This window comes from Sphaeroforma arctica (genome assembly GCF_001186125.1).
Source record: "Sphaeroforma arctica JP610 unplaced genomic scaffold supercont1.7589, whole genome shotgun sequence".
NCBI lineage: Eukaryota > Ichthyosporea > Ichthyophonida > Sphaeroforma > Sphaeroforma arctica.
This window is the reverse complement of record NW_014032969.1, coordinates 1-1,395: the sequence shown is the minus strand read 5'-3', so window position 1 is coordinate 1,395 and position 1,395 is coordinate 1. Positions and strand designations below refer to the sequence as shown.

The following is a 1,395-nucleotide window of genomic DNA, read 5'->3' as shown; positions in this document are numbered from 1 at the left end:
ATAATAATAATATAATATAATATAATATATATATATATATAATATATATATATATATATATATATATATATATATATATATATATATATATATATATACATATATATATATCGGGTATGGCACAAAAAAGGACTCGTGAAATAACCAGAGGCCAACGACGGGGCAATTTAGAGGGGGGCTGCATATGTATAAGGGATATGTATTGGCGATATGTAATATGTTTATAGTTATATGTATTTGTATATGTACATGTATATGTAAATGTACATGTATATGTAAATGTACATGTATATGTAAATGTACATGTATATGTAAATGTACATGTATATGAATAAGTATAAGTATAAGTATAAGTATAAGTATAAGTATAAGTATATATATATAAATATATATATGTATATGTATATGTATAAATATATTTTTATATGCATATGTATATGTATATTTATATGTATATGCATATGTATTGCATGTGTAAATATATGGTACATTTATATGTACAAGTATATATATATATATACATACATATGTTTGTGTACATGAAGTTATTATGTGTAACTCACCGTCTCGCTTAAGCCAGGTTGCCTTGAAACTCACAGTCCGTCCTTCTGCCTGAGCCACTCGGACCAGTGTGTTGAGTGCCTTGTCAGCCACCGATAGTTCCACGGGGGTGTCGTTATACGACATGAACATGATCAAGGCTCGCCTGGCATCGAGTCTGTAGATCAATCAGAGGAACGGATTGATAAATAGGTATTTTAGAAAATTAAGTAAGAATCAATCAAGAGCCAGTATCGGCATCAAGAATTTCAAAGGAGTAGTCGAATAGGTGTACAGCTCTGCTTTTACGAAGGACAGTCTGCGCATATGCCACTATACAAGGTATACAGAAAGGCAACGTGTTGCATTCCACTGACAATTAAATTAGACTATCGTACACACGGAGAGATACTTTGTGTACAAGAAGATAAAACCTTACACATCACACACTCACACACACTCACAAAACCATACACGCACATGTCACACACACACACACACACACACACACACATATATATATATATATTTATATAAATACTTATATATATATGTATGTATATATGTATATTGATATATATTTATACACACACACATATATATATACATACATACATACAAACATACATACATACATATATATATAGATATATATATATATAAGCACACACACGAATACATGTATATATATATTTACACATACGCTCTTCACGTATGCTAATTAAACATACTTGTGTACGCTGGTACGCAATCCACTTGTAACAGCCGCCCATGAATTCAGCGGTGGCAGCTTTGCGTTCAAAGGTAGATTACGGACCACCGCACCAACCAGCTGTCATGGAATGAAAGAAGGAT

At 31.5% G+C, this 1,395-nt stretch overlaps 1 protein-coding gene across 1 annotated transcript; it reads right to left on the bottom strand.

The window, feature by feature from the left end:
• Positions 1-167: 167 nt before the first annotated feature.
• On the bottom strand, positions 168-718 carry SARC_16212 (hypothetical protein; the record flags this gene model as incomplete). Its single annotated transcript, XM_014289678.1, has 2 exons — positions 168-178; positions 564-718. Coding segments are annotated over 2 exons (166 nt in total), but the record flags the coding sequence as incomplete, so codon positions are not given.
• Between the last annotated feature and the right edge of the window lie 677 nt (positions 719-1,395).